Source organism: Scheffersomyces spartinae (genome assembly GCF_019049425.1).
Source record: "Scheffersomyces spartinae strain ARV_011 chromosome Unknown scaffold_2, whole genome shotgun sequence".
Lineage (NCBI taxonomy): Eukaryota > Fungi > Ascomycota > Pichiomycetes > Serinales > Debaryomycetaceae > Lizanozyma > Lizanozyma spartinae.
The window spans coordinates 328,128-352,496 of record NW_025065049.1 but is presented as its reverse complement, the minus strand read 5'-3'; the positions used below and the strand labels follow the sequence as shown (position 1 = coordinate 352,496).

General features: G+C 37.1%; 11 protein-coding genes across 11 annotated transcripts; 6 read left to right on the top strand and 5 right to left on the bottom strand.

Annotated features, from left to right (window-relative positions):
• Positions 1-27: 27 nt before the first annotated feature.
• Positions 28-1,863, bottom strand: ECM3 (putative ATPase; the record flags this gene model as incomplete). The annotated part of the gene is made up of 1 exon (XM_043192982.1): positions 28-1,863. The coding sequence occupies one exon, from the start codon at positions 1,861-1,863 to the stop codon at positions 28-30; it is 1,836 nt and encodes a 611-aa protein (XP_043051370.1).
• Positions 1,864-8,080: 6,217 nt separating this feature from the next.
• On the bottom strand, positions 8,081-9,766 carry POB3 (FACT complex subunit; the record flags this gene model as incomplete). Its single annotated transcript, XM_043192981.1, has 1 exon — positions 8,081-9,766. One exon carries the CDS (start codon positions 9,764-9,766, stop codon positions 8,081-8,083), a length of 1,686 nt encoding a protein of 561 aa, XP_043051369.1.
• A 553-nt stretch (positions 9,767-10,319) lies between these two features.
• On the top strand, positions 10,320-11,414 carry HOM2 (aspartate-semialdehyde dehydrogenase; the record flags this gene model as incomplete). Its single annotated transcript, XM_043192980.1, has 1 exon — positions 10,320-11,414. The coding sequence occupies one exon, from the start codon at positions 10,320-10,322 to the stop codon at positions 11,412-11,414; it is 1,095 nt and encodes a 364-aa protein (XP_043051368.1).
• A 193-nt stretch (positions 11,415-11,607) lies between these two features.
• Positions 11,608-12,579, top strand: KQ657_002207 (S-adenosylmethionine-dependent methyltransferase; the record flags this gene model as incomplete). Its single annotated transcript, XM_043192979.1, has 1 exon — positions 11,608-12,579. The coding sequence occupies one exon, from the start codon at positions 11,608-11,610 to the stop codon at positions 12,577-12,579; it is 972 nt and encodes a 323-aa protein (XP_043051367.1).
• Positions 12,580-12,773: 194 nt separating this feature from the next.
• Positions 12,774-16,877, top strand: SAC3 (Sac3p; the record flags this gene model as incomplete). The annotated part of the gene is made up of 1 exon (XM_043192978.1): positions 12,774-16,877. One exon carries the CDS (start codon positions 12,774-12,776, stop codon positions 16,875-16,877), a length of 4,104 nt encoding a protein of 1,367 aa, XP_043051366.1.
• A 413-nt stretch (positions 16,878-17,290) lies between these two features.
• Positions 17,291-18,870, top strand: ENT3 (Ent3p; the record flags this gene model as incomplete). The annotated part of the gene is made up of 2 exons (XM_043192977.1): positions 17,291-17,366; positions 17,633-18,870. The coding sequence occupies 2 exons, from the start codon at positions 17,291-17,293 to the stop codon at positions 18,868-18,870; spliced, it is 1,314 nt and encodes a 437-aa protein (XP_043051365.1).
• A 239-nt stretch (positions 18,871-19,109) lies between these two features.
• Positions 19,110-19,652, top strand: CPR3 (peptidylprolyl isomerase; the record flags this gene model as incomplete). Its single annotated transcript, XM_043192976.1, has 1 exon — positions 19,110-19,652. The coding sequence occupies one exon, from the start codon at positions 19,110-19,112 to the stop codon at positions 19,650-19,652; it is 543 nt and encodes a 180-aa protein (XP_043051364.1).
• Positions 19,653-19,789: 137 nt separating this feature from the next.
• On the bottom strand, positions 19,790-20,542 carry KQ657_002203 (uncharacterized protein; the record flags this gene model as incomplete). Its single annotated transcript, XM_043192975.1, has 1 exon — positions 19,790-20,542. The coding sequence occupies one exon, from the start codon at positions 20,540-20,542 to the stop codon at positions 19,790-19,792; it is 753 nt and encodes a 250-aa protein (XP_043051363.1).
• A 634-nt stretch (positions 20,543-21,176) lies between these two features.
• SNU23 (U4/U6-U5 snRNP complex subunit) lies at positions 21,177-22,188 on the bottom strand (the record flags this gene model as incomplete). The annotated part of the gene is made up of 3 exons (XM_043192974.1): positions 21,177-21,820; positions 21,977-21,982; positions 22,185-22,188. The coding sequence occupies 3 exons, from the start codon at positions 22,186-22,188 to the stop codon at positions 21,177-21,179; spliced, it is 654 nt and encodes a 217-aa protein (XP_043051362.1).
• A 620-nt stretch (positions 22,189-22,808) lies between these two features.
• On the bottom strand, positions 22,809-23,609 carry AIM36 (uncharacterized protein; the record flags this gene model as incomplete). The annotated part of the gene is made up of 1 exon (XM_043192973.1): positions 22,809-23,609. One exon carries the CDS (start codon positions 23,607-23,609, stop codon positions 22,809-22,811), a length of 801 nt encoding a protein of 266 aa, XP_043051361.1.
• A 289-nt stretch (positions 23,610-23,898) lies between these two features.
• KQ657_002200 (mitochondrial 37S ribosomal protein MRPS8) lies at positions 23,899-24,369 on the top strand (the record flags this gene model as incomplete). Its single annotated transcript, XM_043192972.1, has 1 exon — positions 23,899-24,369. One exon carries the CDS (start codon positions 23,899-23,901, stop codon positions 24,367-24,369), a length of 471 nt encoding a protein of 156 aa, XP_043051360.1.

Below are 24,369 nucleotides of genomic sequence, written 5' to 3'. Positions count from 1 at the left end.
CCTCTATTAATACTATATATGTGATCGTCACAACCCTAAAGAAACTTTTATAGTAAACAGAACAAGTATTGGTAAAGTGATAAACAATACTGAATACTGACATAAAAGACAAATGGCCAAACAATCCATTTGTAAATGATCCTCTGACTTCGGATCGGTGTAAAATGCTGTGAAGTAAACCAATGCTGTAGCATTTGGAAGTCCAAATTCAAGGACTGATACAAATCTAATCATAGGATCATCACCATACCAACCTCCATGTTGAAAGCCAGTTGTTAAACCTACTCCAATAATTGGTAAGATCACTAGTCGACAACAAGTTATCACAACTGCAGTTTTCCAAAACCCTGAAGGCATTTTCTTAATTTGCAATCTGGAAATTGTAGCTCCTAAAAGAAGTAAACCCATTGGAACACTTGCTGCTCCAACATATGAAGCCACATCCATAATAAATGAAAGCGGTGGCTGGTTATCAGGAGCTGGATGAATGTGAACTTGAGTTGATGGAACGAAAAGTGCCTTCAATGGGGGGGAAAATGCAACAGCAATTGATATGATCAATGCAACAGAGTTAGGTCCGAGAAAGTTCTTTAACATCACCAATGCACGGGCTTTCCATTTTGACCGCAACTTTTTAGAGAAAGATTGAACTATTGAAGGTGAAGTTGTTGCTGAAAGACTGCTTTCATTGTCTTGTGAAATATGACCGGGTAAATTCGACCCCAGGGTGCTAGGTTCAATTGGAGCTGCAGCCACTTCTGTTGTTACTGTAGCCACTCTTCTAACAGTATGTTGTCTCAACCCTTCAATCTCAGAGTACTCGTTAATGACATCATCAACAGTTTGTGAGGGCATCTTCCTAATATCTGTGGCTCTTGAAGCTACTCTTAATAAGTTCTGAGGCACAGAAGAATTCAATGAAGCTTTATTCACACTATTCCTTGAACTGAAAGAACCTCTACCATGACTTGAAGTTACCGATTTTGGCTGACTGTATTCATCATCAAAGTCAGAATTAATGGAAGAAATAGCATTAGAAGTTATTCGTTGAACTTCATGAGCTCTAAGGAAGTCTTCATGCTGTTGTTGCTCTCTTTTCCGAGAAGTTGAGCTCAGCTTTGAGGTTGATCTACGGGAAGCTTTCTCCCGATCAACAGCAGCAAGCGGACGACTACCATCATCACGAAGACGACCATCATCATTTTGTTCGTCGTCTTGTTCAATTATGGATGAGGAAATGGTTTGAGAAACATCTGTACTCGTCAGATGAGATTCCCCAGATTGCTTTCTTGCGCTTGTTCCATCATTTTCTTTAGATTCAACATCACCACCTCTTGAAGCAGCCAACTCCTCTTTGAAATCCCATTCCACAAGTTGATATAATCCAAAGGTAAATTGATACAAAACTTGGGCTGCTAAGAAAAGACACACAAATGCAACTCCTCGATTAACTTCCAGAGTAGTGAAGAGAGTACCTTTGGAAAGTGTCTGTAAATATGCAATAGGTAAATCTGAGATATTCGGAAACAACCCCACAGAAAGTAAACCCCCAAACCACCGTTTAGGAGATTTTGTCACATAATAAGTGACAAATGCTAAAAGGAATCCAAAGGAAAACAATAAAGTGGCCAGAAAGAAAATCACTCCTAAATTTTGTATATCTGAAGATTTCAAATTGGTGACCACTTGATTGAAAATTAAACATGGCATCAATGCAGTAACAACCAAATCACTTATGTCTCTGCATGTTGGCACTGAAAGAATGTTCTTCTTAGCAAGAAAGATACCTATGGTTATAATGAAGTAAATCTTGAAGATTGGTCTCACTGAGGTATAAATCACAGAACCTGTAGAAATAGACATGGTAACGGTTTATAATCCATGAAATCTCACTGTTAGGTGTATGCCAGTTACTCAACTTTCCTAAGATGTCATTTAAGACAAGAAGGAAATTCTAAGGAAATATCTATTGATAATATCAGTGAGAATATCTCGTAATTTAGATTTGGAACTTAAAGGAAGACTGTTCCATAGTTCCGTGATAATTAAGATTGGATACCATATCATGACTCTTCGCATAATGCATATAACATGATGGATCCCCCACCTGATGAGGTTGACTCAAAATGGGGGGGGGGGGGGGTGCACTAAACGAAGTGTCCTGCAACAAAAAAAAGCACCTAAACGTACCTCAACTATTTAGAAAGCTGACTATCATCACTAATGTTAGTCTGTATCTATTACGACATTATTATACCTATTCACATCTATAGGTATTTAAATCCAAAAGAAGTTAAAATATCACTGTTTTATCTTGCCACGAGTTTATCTCCACTGCAACAATGACGGCAGAATTAGTACTATCTGAGCATTAAAACACTTATTCTCCCCATGGGATTGGGTATCCGCACTTTATGGTTATTTACTCTAAATTAAGATAGTAGACAAGCCTGGGAGTTGCCTTGCGCAATTACCTGTGAAAGGCATCCTGTGATATTTAACCTGTGACTTTATTCCCGTGACCTGCCCATGAGTCCAAAAGCTGTAAGTTTGCGAATCTCTATTACACATTTATATGTTAGCAAATTCAATCTACTGATGAAGTAACTATCAACGTACAATTAAGTTTTATTCAAGTATTTGTACTATACCCCTACAGAAATTATGTACATGTTGTTCAACGGATTAAACGCTGTTTGCTTTCATCATCTGTCGGAACAAAAATTCGCAGCTTAATGTGTGAACACATCAAGAGACAACAAATAGATAAAATCAAATAAAAAGTGTACACAGAACAGATGCTCGACCGACAATATACAGAAAACTTGCAGTTGATTTGCATTCAGTTTGAAGATATCAAACGACAAGACTGTGGACAAAAATAGAACAGGGACTAAATGGGAATTAATTGAAAACAGAAACAATATCACTCATCCAACATAAAACTCATCAATGACGCAACCACTACAAATTTCCATGGTACATTATAGTATTATCCACTTCATGAATCATAAATGGCCAAAAATTTCTGCTACTAACCCTCATATCATTAGACTGCTCTTATTGATAGTCCACTAGATAATCCATTCTTTAAGTAGTTGCCGTACCCCCTGTTTTCCTAAGTAAGCAGAACAAGCACTCACTTTGTGGTTTTTAATTGTTTTGGCTCCAGTACGAGCTACATCTATTGGAAGCAGATATTAAGGTTCAATTGTGCTAGAGAGATGCGTACTTGGGTCCTATTCCTTCTTGTAATTTTTTATCGTGCCTATATCAGTAAGCAATACGCAATAATTGAGTAGCCCCGCAACTACGTAGTAGAATTTTAGTAGCCTTTTTAATTTATCGTGGTTTCAGCATTATAGTATTGGGTGCAAAAGTCCGCTACAAGTCATGTTTATATTGCTATTCGGTATGTTCAAACAAACTACAATAGATCATGAATATTTGGAATCTAGGAAATATTACAATATAGCCACTGATATATAATTATGACCATATTGATCTCAATATGAATGGTACACAATTGTATCTAATTCTGTTGATACTTATTTCTCACTACTTGTTTACGACGTAGTCACCTTATACAGTTTAATACTAGAGTTGACATAACTTAAGTATACTAATAGCACCACATGGTGAAAATAATCACGAATATTGCGCTGAATAACATTCAGAAGTGAATTCAATTCGAGACAAGACTTGTATATGTTATATAGCACGGTATGCATTTGTATTGGTGTTACACTACTTCACACTCAAAGAACTTGTGCCATTTTTATTAACGTCGTACAGCACTTCCATATTTGAAATAATAGGAGCCTCCCCTTCATCTTCTCCTCATTACATTCCGTAGCATACATGCATTCTTCCTATTCTTTCTACTGCAGGATATTAATCCTTCTTTTGTAGTTATCAACCAGCAGACTTAATCAGATGGTATGTGTATAAAACCAGAAAACTGTATGCACTCTATCAATTAGATATCCTATTCCGACTTGACGTTGGCCACTAATTAAATCACATCATATTGTTTAACAACAAAGAAGGCTTAATGATCATTCAAGGAGATTGAAACAATAGTACATTTTCCAACTTTTAATTGGTGTAGTATGTATCTTGCTGCATCACTTTCAGACATAGGGTAAAAAGGAGGTACCATAGAGCAGAGTAAAGAGCATAATATTGACCCTTCAATGTGAGAATAAGGATCAACATCATTTAGAGGTTAATCAGAATTATTATATGTATATTGGAAAAGCAATATAACAGGCCCATAAATATAAACAGAATCATAATAGAAAAAGTATTAAAAAATAAATATATTTCTCTGATAGCACCACCGTACGGGATTGTACGAAAAAGGTCAGAAACGTTTCAGTCTTTGCCTCTAAAGAACAAAACTCTATGTCGGCCAACCAAATACCGAACTTGAGTGAATCGGCTCATTTATAGCAGTCACAAAGGGTACCAAACCTTTGAGACAAAAAGAGTCATCAATTCATTCAAGTTCTGAATGCTTTACGCAAAGTTCACTACCCATGGAACTCAAATTGTTTAAGCACAGTGCCAAACCAAAAAAAGGACAATAGCCATCGAAAACCAAACCAGAAAGCTTTCGATGAATTAACAGCAACGTGACTCAAATGCACACCAGCTGTGCACTTGGATGAATACAACGGCAATCCATAGTAGAGAGCACCAATACTCACCAGCCGAGTAAGGTATACTGAAGATGCCAGGGGACATTACTGCGGAAACCAAGTCCACAACGCAACCAGGAACAATAAGAACTAATAGTTAGAACTTAACGGAAAAACAGAAGTTCAGGATTATAGTCAAATAGTCAAATCCAAGCCACAACCCTAACATTTTAAATAGGAAGACGAAATAATTGAAGAAGGAAGTCCGAATAATAAAAAAATTAATAAACGTGAAAAACAAGAATCATAAAAGAATACGCACTATTTCAAGCTGTATCATGGGATACACACAACCCAACTTTACAGCATAATAGAACAGAAATGAAGATAACATTAGAAAATTTTGATGGAAAGTGAACATAATCAACTCAATGAGTTGTATTTACTTCTGCCATCACTGCGCCCATTGAAAACGATACCCTCTCGGTAACATCGGTAATAACACAAGTAGACATTACATCGAGTAAATCAAGCTCATCTGCGTCAAGATCCTCTTCAGAATCATAATATGACCGAGCATCAACTTCTTCGTTTAAAATCTCCATCAATGTAAATTGGCCTAGCCCTGCCAGAGACAGTGGTATCTTTACAGAGCAATTTTTAGTATGGGGGCGGGTGGGTGATTGTGGGTCTGCTGAAAATATTGATTCTTCTGAACAAGACGCATCATCATCATCTGAAAATGAATGATATGCATAGTCCAGTTGTGGAATCAGTATCGGTGATAACGAAGCATTCTTTTTTACTTTAGGGGTCAGTAGTGGAGTTGGAGAATTTCCAAACTGAGCCATAGACTTAATCACGGGTGACTTCCTTAAAGGTGATCTTGCAGGTACTGCAACAGCGTCCACGACGGTCGTATCCAATTGGTACGACATCTTTGTTGAAATAAGGAAGCTAGTATAGAATGCTAAACACTGGAAGCAACAGCCTTGCAAGAAATATAGGATAACTTCTTTGGTTTATATATATATCGGTGGAGACAGAACTGTCGATATATCCAGGATGAAATAGTTTGCAGGTGCATTGTTTGAAGAATACAAGAGCTATTATTATCTTCTGTGGTGTAAGCAGACGTGCGTTTGAGACTTTCTGCACATCAAGGTAAAAGACGTTCGATCTCCGTATCACCAAGCGAGTTGGAAAACTTGGTACGATTTGTAAAAGTGCCAGTTTGGTTTTCAAGACAAATGCAAGACTGCTCGTAGAACACTAATACAACAGTTTCTCAATAATTGACAAAAATATTGGTATACCCTTGTTTAGGAGTTGTATCTTCTTTTCAACAAGATTGTTTAAACAATTAAATGGCGTTATAATATTTCTAATAATACACCAGTGGCTTAGTATGCCTGAAAGCTTCTGCAGAAAGGATAGAACAATTGACTGCACAGACTACTGTGATGGAAAATGGCTATCACCCCTGACTAACCAAACTTACACAAACGGACTGGTTGCTTCTTGCAACTAATCAAAAAATACCACAAAATGCCACAAAATCAGCTTAGTTATAGGGGTTTGATATCCTACCCTTTGCAAGAACGCTGGAGTGCGGAGAACCACTATGTATTGAAAATAGAAACTTTGTGAAGATTATACTTCAACTTCGTTGTATGAAGTGCAAAGGTATTCAATTACCAATCCAATTCAACAATAACAAAATTATTTATCTATTGTGATTATCGTGTTGTGTAAGAAATTTGTTTGACCTATGCGGATAATTATTTAACCGCCTTCGATGGCTGGCTTTGATAGACCAATTGAGAAGGATAGTCCAGTATATTGAAAAAATTGTAATAAGATGGTGTGCTTCAACACACTGCTTCGTAACTTATTGGAAATCTTTTTGGTGCTTTTCAGGGAACGGAAGGTTTAATATAAGGATTTAGGGAGGTGAATTTTGTAACAAATTTTCACTCCAAACGAGTATACTCTTAGGATAAGGGTATGTTTAAGCTGACTTTATTCAAACTAAAAATTGTTGGAAGGCTGGCCGATATCTTTGAAGAAGAATGTTGAGTAGATAATGAGTTTTTTAAACAATAAAATTTTGAAAGATTGGTGCTTCAAATTGTTAGCTGCCCAATGCGAATGAGAACGATAGTTTATTGTTTCAAAGTTTTTAATAATACCTGAAATCTAACTACTATACTAAAATTATTTCTGCTTTTCTTTTTCACTCTCTTACGACCGAACTTATAGTCTACTTGCCTAAAAGTATTACTGTACTGATTTATTGGCTTATTGGCTAGCAAGTGAAATATGAACATTCGTTCTCATCGTCAACGCCCTCAACCCAACTCCTGATTAACGCATAACCAAATTCTTTATATTATAGGTCTTGACATCATGCCTTTATACTGATAACTCCTCTTCCAATTGTAGTATGGTTACCTTCTCCCCAACTTTGCAACAGTTCGTTTTTACTGAATAGGGTAGGGTTTGTGTATTTGGAGAAATATCTCCTTCCACGACCTTCTTGATCTCAGTAAGAAATCGATTCTACATACGAATAACCTTGCACAACGGGCATAAGGATTAAACCCAAGAGGCTATTGGCTTCTATTCTACATTTCAGATTAATGGTTTAAAAGCTTTGCAAGTTTTAGTTTGGCTTTACAATAAACCATCAAAAAAGATAGCCTTGCAGTTAGCTTAGCATAAGTCCAAGTTCACTACGCCACTTGAATCCAACATCTACCCATACCAAATCTCTAATATTCAACTCTATTATCTCCACCCCCAATTAAGTTTTATATATACATTCTGCATTATAATGTATAACTTCCAATCTTTTCTCGTATGTATGCTAAAGAAGGGTACTAGAAAAAACTTGCATATACATACACGAAGAAAATACTTCCCTGCAGTCGACAGGCAGAAAATAGATAAGATTGATTCGCCTCCATTATGAATCTTCAACCATTGCTCTTTATCTTCAGCCTTACAGCTAAGGAACAACCGTATACAGCCCGTGCCAACGTACCTATTATAGTGAAAGTAATTGAATATACTAAATATACATGTGTTAGGCTAAAAATACATCACATGGGGTCTGCCTTGGCGACGGACTACTAACGGTTAAACTTTCAATTTCTCAGCTACAAGGCTTAACAATCGCATATGACGAGATATGCCAAGTTTGAACTGGACCTCAAAAGGACCCGGCACCCCCAAGGTGTTCTACACCTTATGATCTTTATCGCAAACACTGTACATAATGAAGGAAGACACAAAAAACAATCTTACCTTTGAAATGAAACACCGCATGTATGGTTCCACATGTCCTACTATTCGACGTACTATGTCTTGTACATGTTTCCATAGTAAATTTCATCATCATCAATGGAATTTTATTAAGATGTATAGTATTGCATTTAGTCCTTCTTAGCCTTTTTCTTTGGAGGCCTCTCTTCATCTTTTTCATCACCGCTCATGTCATCATCTGATGAACCAGTGTCTGATACATTAGAATCAAATTCTTCTGCGACATCCAGGTCAGAACCTTCTTGGAAGTCCAGGTCTTCAGCCTCATCTTCTCCTGCAGAGCCCATATCAACATCTTCATCATCATCGGCTTCTGCTGCTAGAGCCTTCTTCATCATGGCAGCAGCTATTTTTTCTTCATTTCTGACTCTTAATCCTTTCGATTCACAATAAGCTTCAATTGTTTCTTGTTCTTCACGATCAATACTTCCAAAAACATGGCCTTGATTACTTCCACGAAGACTAATTTCAAGATCGAATGTCCTTGAAGCTCCAACTCCTCCTCCAGTTCTTGACATGGTAACAGTACTGATCTCGCTGAATGGAATATAAATTGTAGGTTTGGTAACAAAAAGGAAACATCTATCAAGAGGATATAGGTAACCTTCACTGGCTTTCAATGAGCAAGAAATACCAGGTTGTAAGAATCTTGATTGGAATGATCCAGGAACAATTAACCTTCTATCGGTCAAACCTTTGAAACAATGAGACATAACCAAATGAGTTTGACTATCATATTTCTTCTTCAATTTTTCTTTGTATTTACTCTCGTATACTTCATCAGATACATTTAATTCCACTTCTGTTTCTTCCTCGGAAACAAATTGAAGAACAAGGAATGGGTATTTTGTTTGACCTTGTCTTAATGGAGGATCAATCTGTAACACAATCAAATGGTGTGCTTCATCTGGTTTAGGGATAGAAAATATTCTTTCAATTTGTTTATATTGAATTTTGTAATCATAAGTTTTCCCTCTTAATCTTAAAGAGCTTGGATACATGTCGATATCATAACGACCTCTTGGGGTTAAGAATAAAACGTCACTGAAAGATACAATTGCTTCACCACTAACTTGCCCGATTTCTGCCTTATCTCTCAAATTTTCATAAAACACAGTGGCTGCACCAACTTCTTCAGTGGTGATGGTACTCTTGGACTCTTCATTTTCTTCCCCTTCTTCTCCTTCACCGCCTTCTTTCTTTACAGTCTCACCATCTTCCTCCTCTTTTTTCTTGGTTTCATTTTCGATGGTTCCAGGAACATAAAATCTCATTTCAATCAATTCATCACCAGCTTTACCGCTATCTAAGTTGAATTCAATGGCAACTTCATTTTTCCCGGTTAAATTGGTATTTCCAATCTCTTTATAAGGAATCTCAAACAGGGGTTTATTACCTACTTGGAAAAGTAACTCATTTCTAGCCCAATCAGGCTTCCCCCAATTCCAGCCTCTCAATGAATGTTCCTTATGATCTAAAGTCAAATCGAAAAATCTTTGCATCTCTTGTTTCAATCTATTGAAATCTTCAACTTCAAACCCATCCATCATGATAACACCTCTTGTACGGGTTTGTACCCTCAATTCATAGCCCCTGGACCCACGAGACCACAGGGTAGCAAGTAAATCTTCTTTCGGTAAAAGAAAAAGCTCTTTACCTGTATTTTTACCGTTGTTGCCAACATTCCCACCAGTAGATGCTTTCCATCCAAGCCCAATGTCAGCAATACGCATCTTACCACTGAGCTTGGACAGATTAAGATAGATTTTATCAAAATCAACGGCTGTTCTCTCCATTATCTTGAGCTTTTTTTAATCAACACAATTACAGCTAGAAAGCTCTTAATATAATCGGTTGATAACCTTCGAAGGGTACGTGATTTGGTAACCAAAACTTTTTTCTCGTACAGAACACCAACACGTCTACAGAGAACGTCGCGCTACCATTAGTTGAAAGGTTGTGGAAACAGTGCGACATATCTAGAGTCAACTTTGTCATACAACATATGTAATCGACAGTAGCATTAATTTATTATACAAACATTATGCAGCTACAAGTTGATCTGATGTCAGAGTAATCAATTTTTATTTCAGATCAGCCAAGTTCAAATTCCATTTTAAATGTGGTAGAGCACATCACATTTCGATAATAATTTCTGATTTCCGGTCAGAATCAGCCGGTATCAGGTCCGGTTTCAGTTTTGTGTCATTTTGGAGTTGAGTCACTCAACTTACATGGAAATAAATTTTCAATTGTAATCATATGGTTTATGAAGAAAGGTTCACCTTCTTCCTTCTCTTCTTCCTTCTCTTTTTTCTTCACTAACTTACTATCCATTAAACAAACGTAATGAGTGTCAAGAAGGCAGGTGTTTTGGGAGCCACTGGCTCTGTGGGTCAAAGGTTCATTCTCTTGTTGGCCAACCATCCTGACTTTGAAATTGCTGCTTTAGGTGCTTCATCTAGATCAGCAGGGAAGAAATATATCGATGCTGTTACCTGGAAACAAACCGAATTGTTACCAGAAATTGCCGAAGATATTATTGTTTCCGAATGTACTGCTGAAAACTTTGCTGATTGTGACATTGTTTTCTCGGGTTTAGATGCCGACTACGCTGGATCAATTGAAAAGGCATTTGTTGAAGCTGGTTTAGCTGTTGTGTCTAATGCCAAAAACTATAGAAGAGAAGTCGATGTTCCTTTGGTTGTTCCTATAGTCAACCCTGAACATTTACTGGTTATTGAGAAGAAGATTGAAATTGCTAAGGCTGCTGGAGAAAAGAAACCTGGTTTTATTATTTGCATTTCCAACTGTTCTACTGCAGGACTTGTTGCTCCCTTAAAGCCATTAGTCGATTCCTTTGGTCCTTTGGATGCCTTAACCACTACTACTTTACAAGCTATCTCTGGAGCTGGGTTTTCTCCTGGTGTTTCCGGAATCGATGTTTTGGATAACATTGTTCCTTACATTGGCGGTGAAGAAGATAAGATGGAATGGGAAACCAAAAAGATTTTGGGTGGTGTTAATGCTGAAGGTACTGAATTTAAACCTTTAACTGATGATGAACTCAAAGTCTCTGCACAATGTAATAGAGTTGCTGTATCTGATGGTCACACCGAATGTATTTCATTCAGATTTGCCAAGAGACCTGCTCCTTCAGTTGAAGAAGTAAAGCAAGTCTTGAGAGATTATGTTTGTGATGCTTCTAAGTTAGGCTGTCACTCTGCTCCAAAGCAAGCCATTCATGTTTTAGAGGCCCAAGATAGACCACAACCAAGATTAGACAGAAATAGAGACCGTGGTTATGGTGTCTCTGTGGGGAGAATAAGGGCTGATCCAGTTTTGGACTTTAAAATGGTAGTGTTGTCTCACAACACTATTATTGGGGCTGCTGGGTCTGGTATCTTGATTGCCGAAATCTTGAAGTCTAAGAACATGATCTAGATCCACTGTAAATTACTAAATTTCAACTGTCATAGACAGAGCAAATAGCAAATAGCAAATTTGAACGTAATATTCTGTAAGAATTATCTATAAACGTAGTAGTAGCTCTAATCTAATCCTTCATGTTAACCCGGCATCCATATCAAGTGCGCATGCAAGAACCTCTTCCCATCTTCTCTTCTTCTCTGTCCTTATGGTGGCCCCTATCAATCTCAATTCCTTGGAGCCAATAGAAGAAGACCTTATATATGAGCATGTCTTTGATCTTTATACTGAAAGAGCACCGCCAGAACATCTTCGATTGGGTTATATAGATAGACAATCGGATAGTATAGAGATAACCTTGAGAAAAGCCGAAATCAGCTTCAACATTAAGCAATCATTGTCTGAGTTAGCTGCTAAGGGAAGTACTACTGGGTTCGTGGTTTGGAAGACATCTCAATGCTTATTAGATTGGATATTGACAACTACAGAGTGTCCCTTGTATGGTATATTCTCTCATAAGAGTGATGCTATAGTTTATGAGCTTGGATCTGGTATAGCAGGAATTTTGGCTGCAGCTTTAGGACCTAGATGTTTGAGATATGTTGCTACAGATCAGAAGCACTTGTTGAAGCTATTGAAATCCAATTTCATTTGTAACGTTCAATCTACAAAATACACTAGTTCAACTCTTGATCAAGAATCAGCTAATTCTGCTAAGGGCTTTCGAAAAGGAAAACAAAACCCTGGATCAAAAAGATCCACGGTTTCTATTACTTCTCGTCAACAGGATCCCGTATCAAACGTGGATGAAAGTACTAACAGGTTTTCTAACATAGACTTCATTGAATACGATTGGGAGTACCCTCAAAAGGGACTTGACCAATTGAAATCATTGTATCCCGGTGAAGTTGGCTTTCTGCCTCCAGATTTTATATTTGCTGTGGATACAATATATAACGAGTATCTTATTCCATATTTCATTACTGCTGCTAAGCAATTAATGGACCCCAACCATACGGTTCTTGTGGTTGGCATGCAATTGAGAGATGAGTCAATTCTCGAGATATTCTTACAAGAACTTAAGAATCAAAAGATGTCGGTGTATCTGATTCCATTCTCCATGTTAAGTGAAGATCTACAGAAAGGTTATGTTATCTATTTCATCACATTACCAGGGTAAATGAATCGATGTTGTAGGGATGCAGTAGATGGTTGGTAGATGTAGGTACGACATTTTATTGTGTCTTAATATAAATGTCGCAATCTTTGCAAAATTGTCAACTGTAGATCACCCATCACCCAATAATCGTACTAACAGTTCAACCTCCTCCCTCTCTCGTATCTGGACAAGCATCTAGACTTGTTCTGGTCAAGATGTCCTTCAATCTAGGGACGGCGACCACAGAGAATCATAAGCGCCAGGGGTTTACAGACAATCGACGGAGTTTCCGAAGGAAGAACCAACAACAGCCTAATAACATTACTACTTCCAACCAATCTACAAATATCAATCGCCCTCGTCAGAATATCAATATTACTAATGGAACTACTAATTTCAATAATAAGCGCCTGAATAACACATCTTCAAATCAACAGCAGCAGCATAACCTATCAGGCAACAAAGGATCTGGAACTAAACGATATCCTAAAACTAGACCACCGAGATCATCCAATTCCAAAAGGAATGCCACAAATGACCCCCATAAAGAATGCGTTAATTCTGTTGGAATTGAGCAGAGTGAATACGAAGATAAAGAAAAGGTCGTGATACCACCCCAACATGCTCAGCAATTGCAGTCGTACACAATAGACGAAATAAACTTAACTGGACCAGTATTTGATCATCCTGAGCTGCTTGGGTTTGTCAGTAAGCAACGACAATCACCAAGAAGACCGATCCCTGCGTATCTTTTACCCCATCCTCGATTACTTGTGACTCCAATTTTCCACATGAATGAATGGGATAAGGCAAACCAAGCGAAAATGCTTCAAATAGAAGCTTCAAACTCTGGTAATGATTTTCAAGGCATTTACGAATTATTTCAAAAGATGAGAGAGGTGGAAAGAACCAAAATGGAGGAATTGGGTTTAGTAGATGCTGAGCACACAGCAAAAGATTTGAATGACGCTATTGCATTTCAAGGTTCATGTTTGGACATGTGTCCTACGTTTGAGCGTGTTAGAAGAGCTTTAGAGAACAACGTTAAGAATTTTGAAAAGAACCCCCAAACAAATCGAATTGATAGATCAAGAGCTGTTAAAGCATTTTCAAGACCAGCTGCGGGCCAGCCACCACCATTACCTTCAGATGTAAGACCTCCTCATATATTAAAGGACACTCTAGATTATTTGGTGGATAATGTGGTAAATCAATTGCCTGATGGCCATTCGTTTCTTTGGGATAGGACAAGATCCATACGACAAGATTTCACATATCAGAATTTCTATGGTCCGGAAGCAATTGATTGTAATGAACGAATAGTTCGAATTCATTTATTATCTCTTCACATCATGGCTGGAAGTGATGTGGAATATTCTCAACAACAAGAGTTGGAGCAGTTCAATAAGGCCCTTCAGACATTAATTGAAATTTATGATGATATTCGCAACCATGGTGGGAAGGCACCTAATGAAGCTGAATTTAGAGCCTATTATTTACTCAGTCATTTAAGAGATCCGGAGATAGAACGTGAAATTCTAAGCTTACCTGAAGATATAATGTTAGATTCGAACGTTCAATTAGCATTATACTTTAGAAGCATTACTTCCCAAAATAATATAGTGGAACGGGGCCACATTAATGCACCGGGAGCAAGCAACTTATTTTATGATTTTTTTAATGTGATCTACAGTGAAAAAACTCCCCTCCTTATGGCATGTTTAATGGAAACCCATTTCAATGAAATTCGTTTTTATGCCTTGAAATCTATGTCCAGAAGTTATCATAGTAAGAGTAAGAAGTATCCTGCTCATCAATTAAAGGATCTTTTGGGGTTTGATACAATTGAAAACTTGATTAAATTTGTAACATATTATGATATTGATGTTGGTTTTGACAATGGAGTTCAAGAAGTTGATTTATTCAATAAAGAAAAGCTCCAAAGCAAATATAAGTTGAATTCATTGAGTGAAAAGGCTCGAATGGCCCAGCCTTATTCTCCTCAGTTAGATTCCAAAATATCCGGTCGCCCAATGTCTTTCTTTATTAATAGTGGTTATCTGAATGTCGATTTAGGTTTGAAACAGCCACAGGAACGGCCAATATTACGTACCGAAATCAAGCTGGCAATAAAGTCGTCGGCGACACCTATTCCTTCTTTAAACACGTTAGAATCTGTTCAACCTGCTGGAGGTTTTGGATCAAATTCTGGTGGCTTCAATACAGCCCCTAGTGCTCTGTTTTTCAAGAACAATAATGTACCAACATCACAGACAACTTCAATATCGTCTACTTTTGCTGGAAACAACCGTATTGTCTCAGATAATAGTTCAACTTTGGGATCCAATAGTTTAGCCAATAATAAGTTTCTGTTTGGTGTGCCTTCACAGAAACCACTTACAAATTTACCTGATAATATTGCCAGAGGAGTATCCGTCAAAGAAAGTACCGTTCCAACCTTTCATAAACCAGAGTCTGGGACATTGAAATCATCCTCAGATAGTGAGAGAATAAGTCTTCCTACCTTCACTCAACTGATTTCTTCTTCTGGTAGAAGCGAACCTTCGATCAGCAAGCTTCTGATTCCAACTACCTCAAATAAATTGGAATTGAACCCCCAGGTTAGCATGAAGGTTAAAGCCATACCGTTGTCTTTTGCAAATTCTGTAAAAGATTCTAAGCAAAACCACAAATTAGTTGACAACCTTCGTTTCAAAGAGGCCACTCTAGCTTTTTTGAATGATCTTATTGAGGATATTGTAACGAAGCTGCTCTCAGAATTAATTCCAAAAATAATTGCTTATGACAACAACAAATGTGAACGAGACTTGATTATCCAAACCTTAAGTAAGGAATTGCTTAGTGCATTCGTTTCAGAGTTCACGTACGAACAATTGCTCAATTCTTTAGCTGACTATCACTACAGCGCCCATGTAAGAAAGAGGGCAATTAGGAAGATAATTGTTGTTGGGCAAAAAGCACGGACTAAACAATTATATCAAAGAAAGAAGCTTGATGAATTATCTTCAGTGTCATTTAGAGGAAGGCTTACAAAACCAACCCGACCATTTTCAGATTCTTCTGCAAATTCATCATTGAGTTCAATTGCTTCTTATTCTACATCTACTCATAATCGCAAACGACAACGGGTAGTGTCAACTTATGACTTAAGTTCTCGGAAGAAGGCTGTTCGAGATCTGTGGGACCCCTTGGACCTTGGAATGTTTCTTGCTGAATGCTCTCATAATGTCAAACTTGGCATAGAAAGGCATGAGATTAGCTTAAAGTATTTGCTCGTTGTTGAAGATTGGTCTACACCGTATTCCAAATGGCTTAAGAACAAGTTACTGTTAAAGCCAAATTTACAAAAGAATATTTATGAGAATTGTTTATCGGACGGTAAATTGGAGATTAATATTGTTAGTCTTCCTGGGAAGGAAAAGTTAACGAACGATTTTTTTATAAATGCTGGATTTATGTTATTTGAATGTGGAATGGTGAGTAATAATGAAGATTCGACAACTTCCATTAAAAAAAAATTAGAGCATGATACTAAAGTATTGGCTAAATTAATTCAAATGATAACCCAATTTGGATACTACAAAGTTCAAATTGTTATATTGTATTGGAACAATTCGAATGAAAACTTGAGCAGTGACGAGGCACGAGAGATATTGAAGCTTAATGATTATTCAGGTGGTGATATTATTAAAGAAATTGTTTTTTGTGATATGACCAAACCAAATGGTAATGTTAATGCTGAATTATGTGAAGCGTTTTCGATTCTTGGGTCAAAATTCAGAGGAGAATTAACCCCTAGAGGTATTAAGAAACGACAAAAGATTAAGCATATTAAAGAGGCTGACTCTGAGTCAACCACTACCATCCCAGCACCATTATCCAATTCACAACCCACCACGACAGATCGATTCAAGGAACGTGAAGAACAAGCACTTAAGCAGGGCAAATTACGGCGCAAGTATGGATATTTACAAGCATATGCAAGGACCAACACGGGAGATGATTCATTTAATCGTAGCATGAACCGAACGGTCAATAATAACTCCACGTCTACATTTATGAATCTACTCAATAGTCGCTACAATACAAGTACATCTATGATCAATGCTCTGGGGATATCCAATACTTCTATATTGAAAGGAATAGGCTATGGAATAGAATTGGAAAGTACACCTGTCTCAAGTCCCAAGCCCGATCATGATAAGAATGTGGGGTTCATTAAGCCTACGGTTCCAAAGCAAATACAACAGCTTCATAGTTTAACAGCAGGGATTTTGGCCAAATATAAAAAACATTGATAGAGTATAAATATTATGTATAATAGCTAAGTTTATGTATATACAGTTACGTCTAAGCAGAATGCAAATACTAGATGACCCTGCGGATTCAACGGCATCTAGTACTGTATTGGGATCAACCATACATTGACTTACTCAATACAAAAATATGCTCACCCTAGGAAAATATCTTCAATGCATATCAATATATGTGGACTATTATTTACCACCGTATACGTACCTATAATTATCACGTCGAATGGATTATTACTCTAGAAGTATATCCAATACCAAAAATCGGGCATACAGAAATAAATTGATTACAACGATCCTGCATATATTCCAAACGTTCCTTAGTTGTTAACTTCAATTGTGAAAAAACAAACGACACCGTAAACCTCTGACTTCCTTTCTACTACCCCTCAATATTGACTATGGATCTTTTCAAGGACGCTGCTAAGAACATTAACCTCTATGAGGTGAAGGCTTATGTCCGTAAGGCTCAAAATGGTATGTTTTTGCTTTGTGGGGGTTGACTGACCAGAAGAAATGGATTGGAGCCAGCGAGCGAACTCACTTCCGGTATTATCATCACATAACATTATGTATTGCTTGAAATAGTAATGGAGCTACAGGAAGGAAAGTTTCCAAAGCTTGGTAATGGCATGTACTCAGTGGCTGTAGATTGGAATGTGTTTGATTTCAACTGGTTTCTTTCTGAGTCAATCCAACTGATTTGAGTAATAGTGGTGACGATTACTAACAATATTTTATAGTGGCTATGAATTTAACAGAAATGGAATCAAAGGTCCGGGAAGCTACCAATAATGAACCATGGGGAGCTTCATCAACTTTGATGGCCCAAATCTCCGCTGGTACTTATAATTATCGGGAAAGACAAGAGATATTGAATTTTATATTCAGACGATTCACTGAAAAGGCTGCTAATGAATGGAGACAAATATACAAATCATTACAATTATTGGAATATTTGATTAAACACGGTAGTATGAGCATGGTTGAAGAAGTTCAAAACAACAAATCATTGATTCAAATGTTAAAGTCTTTCCATTATATTGACTCAAAGGGTAGAGATCAAGGTGTCAATGTTAGAAACAAATCCAAAACTTTACTTGCCTTATTGAACGATGATGCATTGATTAGATCAGAACAAAAGAAAGCTAGACAAAATGCTAAGAAGTTTGGTGGTATGGCTTCATCTGCTTATGGAGGTGCAACTCCAAGTGCTTCCTCTTCAGCAGCTTATGATGATGAAGAATTTGCTAATCGTGTTTTTGGTGATGGTGGAGTTTATGGTGAAAGGTTTGGTGACTCGGCTGCTGAGTTTAGAAATGGTAGCACTGGCCAAAATAATGCTGCTTATGAAGAATATGATGAAACAACCACTTCAAAACCTCAAAGAAAGTCTCAAAGATCTAGACCAACTGCTAGTACTAGCACCGTAACTGCCACTGCTCCAAAGCCAGCTGAGAATGATTTATTGGGAGATTTGCTTTCATTTGATGGTCCATCGACTTCTAATATCACAGCCTCAGGTCCAGCTACAACTAATACAGCTGGGAATGATGATGATGATGATGATGATGATGATGATTTTGATGATTTCCAAGCTGCTCCATCTAGTCCAAGCACTGGTAACATTACTTCCAATTTGAGCAATTTGTACGTTTCCACGCCCCAAACTTCCCAAACCACACAACCCTCATACTCATCTCAACCAAACTCCTCCATATCATTTGGTGCTACTGGGGGTGGTTCATCAAAGACTGCTTCTTCCAACGATGCGTTCTCTTCGTTATTTTCCACTGCCAAATCTAAAACTACTCCTATCAGTGGATCGGCCAAGCCTACTGCTACAAAAACAACAACAACAACGTTAAATGATGATTTCTTTAGCTCTTCTTCTGCCCCAACTGCTTCAAAGCCTGCCTCGACTTCAGCCAGCAACACAAATGGAACTGCCACTGGTGAAATTGATTTGTTGAGTTTTTGAATGATTTTGCTTATTCCCCGTTTTTATTTCATATACATTGATTTTTGACTGAAACAGATTGTAAACTGACAATAACTTGATAAATATTAAGCTTAAATATCTGTATGTTCCTTCTAGGTGCTTCTTAAATATGGGGTATATTTGTACCTGCATATAAACATCTCGATCAAGGTATAAAGACAAGCCAAATTTTCACTCAAAATATCCAATTAAACTGTTTTTTTACACCGATCAGAAAAATGTTCAAACAATTAATTAAACCAAGATACTTCTCTTCCACTTCCAGAGTGTGGGGTACTAAAGTGTTCCTTACCCCCAGCATTGACGGAGTCAAGCAAAACCCCATCAAGATTGAGTTGTATGACGACGTTGTACCTAAGACAGCCGAAAACTTTAGAGCCTTATGTACTGGCGAAAAGGGGTTCGGATACAAGGGATGTCCTATCCACAGAGTGATTCCTAACTTTATGTTGCAAGGTGGTGACTTTGAAACCGGTAGAGGATACGGTGGTAAGTCTATTTATGGAGCCAAGTTCCCAGATGAGAACTTTTCCAAGAAGCACGAGAAGCCTGGGTTATTATCCATGGCTAACTCTGGACCAAACACCAATGGGTCTCAATTTTTCATTACCACTGTTCCATGTCCATGGTTAGATGGAGCTCATGTTGTTTTCGGAGAAGTGATTGAAGGGTATGATGTTGTTGAAAAGATTGAAGCCCAAGGTTCTGGTAGTGGTAAGCCCAAGGTTCAAATTTTCATTGAAGAAAGTGGTGAACTTTAGGAGTGAACTTAAGAGAGTGGATCTGTATTTGAAATGTATATAAAAGAAATCAAGTAACAAGAATAAATATATATATATATGATTATAGTCTTTAAAGAACTAAATGCAATTTAACTAAACGTTATTTTTTCTTTTTCTTAAATGTTATAGTACTTATTCTTTGGTTCCTTTGGAATTAAATCTTCAGGTAATTTCTTCTTCAATTGAGATAATTTATCGTAATCACCAGCTAAGATTCTAGCAATAACCAATTCATCTCTTTCCTTAATTTCTCTTTCAGACTTACCTTGATTACTTAAGAACTCCTTAGCCTTTTCTGTATCACCATGGAAATAAGTTTCCATTGCTCTTAATCTTAATTCCTTTTCAGCCCATTCTGGACCTTCTAAATTCCGTTTCTTCATTTGAGCAGTATATTTAGCATAAGCCACATAAATGAAAATTGGTAATACTAAATAAAAATAAGGAAATTCCCAACCTTCAGCCTTTTCAGTTTCTCTAATGATCTTCCATTTCAATTCACCAGTGGCTTCATCCTTATAAGGAATTTTATCAATGATTTTCCCAGCATCTTTAGAGACAAATTGGAAATTAGTTAAATCTTGAGAATTATCTTTAAATAATTGTAATTGTTCCAGAGGAATCCCTGGTAATATAAAGTTCCATTCCGAATGGTTTCTCTTATAATACAAGTTTTGTAATTCAGAAATGGTTCTAAATTCTTCATCACTTGGAACTCTGGGGGTTCCATCAATATTGGTATAAATTCTGGTAACACTGGGAAGCGTATCTAATTTACTCCGAATGTCTTGTTCTAATTGGTAATTGAACTTACTGGGTTTAAGTTTACCCAAACTCAGAAATGGTAATTTGAATGTGAATTTAACCATAGCTCAATTAGTTGATGTTTTATGTAAGAGTTCTATGGAAGAGGTTTAACGATTGTTTTTGACTAGTGAATTGAGAAAGTCGATTTCAAAATGTTTGGCACTGATTGGGCAGAAAATTTTTAGTGTTGGTGAGTACACGAATACCAATCTAGGGGCGCTACCAGTGAATGTATCTTATACATACCCATTATTTGCAACCATTCATGAAGTAATGTATAACTGCTTTCACTCTTGTTCATGGAAAAGAATAAGAACCTTGATAAAGGTGACTGAGTTTACGTAAAATGAGTTGACATTTTTGTATTAACCTTTTTAGTTTATGCAGATCACGTGCATTAACTCATACTAACCTCCCATACAAATAACGATTAACCCGGTCACAGACATGTATTACATGAGTGTTTTCGTACTTAAAGCAATCTTCTGTCTTCCACTCTAGTTTATTTCAAATATCTTATTATACTACTAATTGTAACTATACTATGCTTCATCAACACAAAAGTTGATTACTTGAGTACTCTACTGTTAGGTCTATACGTTCCTCTGTTATTCGATCCATGATCCATGGTGTACATTCATTCTATTTTATGTCTGTTTCTCTTTATAGATCATTGCATTTTGTATCATCGTGGCATTATTTATCTCCAAATGCCAGGAATCCCATGGTTCTAGCAATTTCATTGTCTGATTCAGAATCCTCACTAAGTTGCTTCTTGTTCTTGAGTTTCTTATTCTTGGCTCTACGTCTCCGTCGTTTCTCCTTCCATTCAAGCTCAAAACGTTTCCGACGCTCGATCCGTTCTTGGATAGAAACTAATTCATCTGGTGTACGGTCTTTAATTTGTTTTTCTACCATTGCTTCCATAGTGTTGATCACATGAGCCAACGTTGCCCGTCGAATACCACCTTCAAGTTCTTCAGTTGTATCTTCGTCGTCGTCATCATCATCATTGTCATGTGATTTGTTTTTTCTAGAGAGGTGCTTCACTTTAGCTAAATGTTGCGGAGAGTTGATATGATCAATAAGTGCAAGGTTATCTTTGAATGAAAAGGAACAAACAGGACATGTGAACCCAAATCTTACATGACCTCCAGTCAGAAGATCTGTAGGATCTATGATACTATGTACTTTAACTTTCCCTATGGCTTCATCGATTATTCGAGTTCGATGTGAAATATATGTTGATGCATGTTCATTATTGATTCGATGGTCTTTATCGAGAACAATATCAACTTTCCGTTTCTTTGACCCCTTCCTTGCTTCTTCTTCGAATGCTTCTACATTCCAAGATTTTCGTCCATATTGATCCGTTGAAGTCTTGGACATCATCAAAAGTTGATGATATTGAAGATAAAGCTGATAATATCCTAGTGACTGTTCTATAAGAATCGATCATTGCGTCGTTGATTTTTCGTGTACTGTTGCACATTCACCCCACACTAAAATCATACAGCAAATTACTTACAATCAGGTACAACAATTGTACCAACAATTTGCTCCATTTCCCATCATGGATATAACCAAATTGTTAGGGTCAAAAGTATCAAAGCATGTGAAAACAGAAAGTCTCTCGGTCAAAAATGTGGAAAAGAGTGGCAAAGTATTACTGGGCTTCAATCTGCAATGGAACATTGTAGGAACACATCTCATCTACAATATCCCCAATAAGAAATTTGAAAGTGCTTCAGACACCACAATTAAGGTTGCAGCTTTTGATCTTGATGGAACTATTGCCCAAACAAAATCTAGTAGTAAGTTTGCAAGAGGACCCAGTGATTGGGTATGGTTTAATGAGCGTACCAAACAGAAGTTAGTTGATTTATTTATTGCAGGTTATCTTATTGTAATATTTACCAATCAAGGTGGAGTGGTGGCCTCCAAATCCAACAAATCGTATATGAATTTTATTAGTAGAGTGAATCAAATAGTTCAAGGGTTGAAGAGCTTGGACTCTAATATTGTGGATAATTTGTATGTGTTTGCATCTCCCAAGAAACCAGCAAAGTCGCAAGTCTCAAGTCCAGATTCACTCCATTCGTTAATGAGGAAGCCAGAGACGGGTATGTGGCAGGAATTTAAGAAAAGGCTTCCAGATACAGTGTTTATAGATGTCAGGAAGAGTTTCTATTGTGGAGATGCAGCTGGAAGACCAAAAGACTTTCTGGATAGTGATAAAGAATTTGCGGGAAACATTGGAATTGACTTTATAGTACCTGAAGATCTATTTACAAGTGACAATTCTATATACACGAAGGAACTGATACATTAATCATCCAATATTGACAATTCTTTAGCCATTTTATTTGGGCTGGAGGTGATCTTGATGGTTCTACCAACTGTTTCGAAATAGCCAGCAACATTAAGAATATTTCTTTCCATTTGAGTATCTTCCTTAGCTAATGAGTCTGTAAAATCCTTTTCCAAGACAATACAGCTTTCCAAGGTGGAAACTTCATTTTCAAACTTCATTGCTTCATCAGTTGTTTGGGGGTAATTCTTTAAGATAAAGTTGGTATTATGTTGACCACGACTAGTGTTCAAGTAAAACTCTACTTCCTTCTTAATTATAGCTGTGATCAACCCTTTAGGATATGACTTCGATTGTTGGTCCAAATCCTTCAATAATAATGAGTATTTTTTCGTTACATCTTCCTTTTCAGCTGCAATCAATTGATCGATGTCCAAGATTTTCACTTCTTGGTCAGAGAGTTTTTCTGTCAACTTTTCAATATATTTTTCAGTTTTCACATAAGGCACAGCAAAGAATCGATATTTATCATTTTGAAGAATCAACTTATGTCTTCTTTTCAACCCAGTCACATTCTCATATTCTTCGTATTCCTTATCAGAAAAGGAGAACTTTGGTCTGGTATTTTTTTCCATTTTCCCTGTGGCAAGGTATAATAACCCTGAAGACATTAAAAACATCAAAAATACACTGGTAAGTCTACCTTTTTCACGTTTGATTACCTCCCTTCTTGGGGTCACACCTGAGTAACATCTGCTAAAGGATGACAATGGCAATCTTCTGAATCCGATTCTTGGAGCAAATCTACTACTAAACATCACAGATACTTTCCAAGTTTCAAATTTGGTACTATTTTTACTCCATCTTTTTGATTTATGGAGTGATAAAAATGTGGGCTGGTTTGTGCAATTTCCGAGGAGGACGTGACGACATTATAGGTTTACACAAATGTCGCACTCTCTGGCTCTCTCGCTACGACATATTTGTATGGGGAAAATCGAAAATTTTTCAACTAACCAAAGTAACAGTACTAACTAACTAAGGACTACAAACTACCACTAATATACCCAGTCTAGCCCAGATTCTTTGCATATAGTACCAGTCACAATGTCATTGGTACATTTATCGAATTTCTCAGCACATTTGAAGAACTGTTTGAGGATAAATCAAACTATTACATCAGTTCCATATTCAAGATTACACCTTCAAATAGCACTTGGTTTATATAAGGAAGGATTCATTTCACTGTTACAAAGAGGTAGTTTAACAGGTCCAGATGAAAGTCCCGTGGATGTAACTCCAGATAATATTGCTACCAGAAGATTATGGTTGGGGTTGAAATATAGAAACAATCAACCAGTGATTAGACAATTTCTGATGATCAGTAAACCAAGCAGAAAAGTTAACTTAACCACCAAAGAAATCAAAGCTCTTGCAAGTGGATTGCCTGTAAGATTTATTCTGCCATTGCAACCGGCTGAATGTATTTTCATGAAGACAAAAGGTGATAAGATTTACGAAATTCAAGAAGCTGCAAAGAAGGAACTTGAAGGTATGGTGTTGTGTAGAATTAGATAG